Genomic DNA, 3,816 nt, shown 5'->3' with positions numbered 1-3,816 from the left:
CGGTAGCGAGGGGGCCTCACTTTTCGGCACTGTTTTGTGCGCGATGCCCGCAGGCTCTTTTTCACTCTGCAGCTGCTCCTGCTGCTGCATTCGCCGCAGCAAACGCAACTGCAGCGGGTCATGATAGCAGATGCGACGGCCTCCTAAGGACGACAAGAGAAGCTGCAGCTTGGGATGCTGCTGCAGCAACAGCAGCAAGCAGGTGCGTATAGCAGCAGAAGCACGAGAGTGCCAGTCCGGCCTCTCGAAACGTTGCAACAGGGGAGATTGAAGCAGCGCAAGAAGCTCGCCACTACAGCTGCAGCGCCGCAGACGCTCTTGAATACACACAAGAGAAAAGCGCTGGGCGTGTAAAAGCTGCAATGCAGAGGGCCACAAGCAGTGCGGCGTAGGAAACGCAACTGGGATGTTCCCGTCAANTGTAAAAGCTGCAATGCAGAGGGCCACAAGCAGTGCGGCGTAGGAAACGCAACTGGGATGTTCCCGTCAAGCCTCAGCTCCCCATACGGTAATGGCTCCTGACGCGCCGCCGCTTTAGCAAGGGCTTGGGTAATCCCAAGCTCATGGCGGGTGTCTATGCAGCAGTGGGCAAACGGAGACGGCAACTTTAACCGTGCCATTGGAAGACGTCCTCCGTCTGTTCCTGCTGGAAGAGGCGTCGTGAAGAGCTGCTGCTGGCAGCTGCTGCAGAGGCCCCACACGCGAAACTCCTCTTCGCTGTACAAGTCCAAGAATGCACCCGCCATATTGCTGCAGAAGGAGTTGGTGCAAAGCGCTCCCATCAGCGGAGACTGCTGAAGATGCTCCTGAAGCCGCTGGCCATCAATGACAACTGAGGCCCGCTCCCATTGCTGTTTGCGGTCCTGTTGTTGTTCGCTCAGCGCGCGCTGCCAGGCAAGAGACAGCTCCTCTAACTGCTGCAGCAGTAACTGCTGCAGCGTGCCGTCTCCCTCCGAAACATCCCGAAGCCGGTTTGTCGGCTGCTCCTGCGTTTCGCTGTGGCTGCCGACCAAACTACTCCCACAGCTACTGCTGCTATCCGTGCTTGGGCTGCTGTGGCTGCTGCTGCTGCCCTTGTTACTCCCTTGGCTACGGCTTGGCTTGCTGGATCTCTTACCCTTCACTCCACTAGTTGGGAGCAGAGCCTGAAGGTCCGTTTGTTTCTCCGTTGGAGCTACAGGCGCCTGCGCCTTTTCAGTAGGGTGGAAATGAACACGCAGCAGCAGATTCCCCTCCTGCAGCAGTTGTTGATGCCGTGAGTTCCCTCCTAGGCTGCTGCGCCACCGCAGGGGGGCTCTGTANCCTCCTGCAGCAGTTGTTGATGCCGTGAGTTCCCTCCTAGGCTGCTGCGCCACCGCAGGGGGGCTCTGTACTCCCACGGGCTTGTGAAAGTTGGCAGAGGGATTGCAGCCTCTCCCACGAAGCAGCGGCAGCTGCTGCTGCAGTGGCCCGTGCTAGCGCTATTGCTGGTAATGGTGGCCCATAGCTGCGCATGCAGCGCAGCAGAGGCAGCAGCAGCCGCAGCAGACGGCCAGCGCACGCTGAACCTAAGGGTATCCCCCCACAGTCCATCCGCGGAAAAAGATGTCGCCTTTTCCTCCCATGCACTCGGCTCCGTGGCAACGCGGAACACTACTTGCAACTTGCTGCCAAACCTCAGACCTTGCCGCTGTTTCTGTTCCTGCGTGGGCTCCAGCAGTTGCAGATTTGCCTCAAGAACGGCTGCCTCAATCTGGCCCTCATACGGTCCAATGATAGGGCTTTCTTTTGCTTTTAAAGCAGCAGCAGCTGCTGCGGCTTGAGCGTCCCGTAATGCCAGCTCCCGCTCTGCCCAGCTGGATACCTCTAGTGTATCTTGTTGCTGCCGTTGCTGCTGCTGTTGCTGCTGGTCTTGCGCGCTCTGTTGCCGCTGGCTGTCGTGTGNTCTTGTTGCTGCCGTTGCTGCTGCTGTTGCTGCTGGTCTTGCGCGCTCTGTTGCCGCTGGCTGTCGTGTGTCCTGAGATGGCTAAATAGGCCCTGAAGGAGCAAATCTCTCAGCTGTTGGTCGTATGCCATCTCCTCCCCTATGTAAGAGGGCCTCAGATGTCCGCTTGCACTGCTGCGCTGCCCTGCGGCAACAGTCAGCCGCTGCAGCGTCTGCTCCTGCTGCTGGAGTTGATGCAACAGCTTCTCTTGTTGCTGCTGCTGCTGCAGGAGTTGCTGCTGCAGCCGCTTCTCCTGTCGCAGCTGCTGCTCCAACAGCTCCTCCCGTAGCAAACGTTCTTTCGACCGCCGCACTTCAATCGTTTCTGCACCATCAGAGTCCTTCAGATGTTCCTGCTTCCGCTGCAGTTGCTGTTGAAGCTGCTGCCCCACTTCCTCCTGCAACTGCTCCCTGAGTTTTCGCCCCAGCTGCTGTTCCAGATTATGCTGCAGCTGGGCCCGAATGTGTTCCTCAAGCTCCTTCTGAAGCAGCTGCTGCTGCTGCTGCCGCTGCTGCTCCTGTTGTTGCCTGAGATGTTGCAGGGAAGCGCGGACCTCCCCCAGCTCTTTCTCCAGAACTTTCTGGACGTCGAATTCTTCGGCTGCTAGGCGTTTTACTTCTGCTACGAGTTCCTCCTTGTGCAGTTGCAGCTGCTGCTCTGATTCCTTTTTGATTGCCTTCATTTGCTCCTCGTACTTTGCTCGCTCCTGCTGCAGCAGCTGGATTGATGCTTCTGTTTCCTTCCGTTTCTGCTCTGCAGTTGGCTCAGCATCAGCACCAGCGGTTGCCGCAGTAATTACAGATCTGCGAAGATGCTCCGCATCGGCACCGGCAGCAGCACCAGAAACAGTCCTCTCTTCTTCGAGCTTCTGCCGTTGGCGGCTTAAGTTTTCTTGATATTCCTTCAACGCAGTCTGCAGTTCTACGGCATCTTCCCCCTGTTCCACAAACCGCGCAACAGTGCGCTGTCTCTGCAGCGGCTGTCTATCCTCAGAACCGCTCGGGACGATGCTGGGCATCTTCCTAGGTGTGGCGGCTGCCGAGGGGGGGCCCCCTTCCATACGGGGCCCTATGGAGCCCCTGGCAAGTGCCTTCCGAGGGGCCTTCTGCCGCAGGGCTCTAGCGGCTTTCTTCGCAGCTGCAGCCTCTGCAAATGCTCCTAGAGCAGCAGCAGTAGGAGAAAACCCAGGANAGCGGCTTTCTTCGCAGCTGCAGCCTCTGCAAATGCTCCTAGAGCAGCAGCAGTAGGAGAAAACCCAGGACCCTTTCCTTTCTGTTGCTGCTGGGGTTGTTGTTCCTGAGTCTGCGCCTTTTTTCGAGGGAGGTATCGGTTTCTGGGTGAGAACTGCCTTTCCCACTGGTCTTCTTTCTCCTGCTGCAGCTGCGCCTGCCTCTCTCCTAGCATGTCAGGAGGCCCCTTAGTCCCTCCCCCGCGGCGTTGTAAAGGATGGGGGGGTCCTGGAGCTGGAAGGGGGCTCTGATCACCAACGTGCTTATCTCTGCAGCTCCTGCTGCAGTAGTCGGCGTAGTGACCGTCCCACTGCAGCCAGGCGTCCGCCCCGCACACCTTGCAGTGGGGCCGCGCAGCTCGGGGATCGAAAGACTCCCCGGGGGAATCCTCCTGCAGCAGGAATTTGAACAGGGATTCCATCTTTAAGCGGCCGCCACCCAGACATTCTCCCTACACGAACTCTGGCGGGTGCACAGTAAAGACGATCGGTGGCATCCGCTGCGGAAAGAAGGAGAAATAAAGCATGCAACCACGCCACTGTTTCTTAGGCTACTGCTCCTCGTGTTGCTGATGCTATCCTGCCGCTGCTGCTGTTGGCTTTAACCTGCTGATCCCTGTGTTG

The 3,816-nt window shown here is 58.3% G+C and overlaps 2 protein-coding genes across 2 annotated transcripts; both read right to left on the bottom strand.

Moving 5' to 3' along the window:
- Positions 1-292: 292 nt before the first annotated feature.
- Positions 293-1,604, bottom strand: EMH_0055750 (uncharacterized protein; the record flags this gene model as incomplete). The annotated part of the gene is given in 4 exon segments (XM_013497269.1): positions 293-317; positions 508-1,301; positions 1,305-1,346; positions 1,566-1,604. Coding segments are annotated over 4 exon segments (900 nt in total).
- Positions 1,605-1,845: 241 nt separating this feature from the next.
- EMH_0055740 (uncharacterized protein) lies at positions 1,846-3,614 on the bottom strand (the record flags this gene model as incomplete). The annotated part of the gene is given in 4 exon segments (XM_013497268.1): positions 1,846-1,923; positions 1,927-3,154; positions 3,158-3,181; positions 3,322-3,614. Coding segments are annotated over 4 exon segments (1,623 nt in total).
- Between the last annotated feature and the right edge of the window lie 202 nt (positions 3,615-3,816).

This window comes from Eimeria mitis, genomic scaffold (assembly GCF_000499745.2).
Source record: "Eimeria mitis Houghton genomic scaffold, Emh_scaff2571, whole genome shotgun sequence".
Classification (NCBI taxonomy): Eukaryota; Apicomplexa; class Conoidasida; order Eucoccidiorida; family Eimeriidae; genus Eimeria; species Eimeria mitis.
Note: the sequence above shows the minus strand (reverse complement) of the source record. Positions and strands in the feature narration are given on the sequence as shown.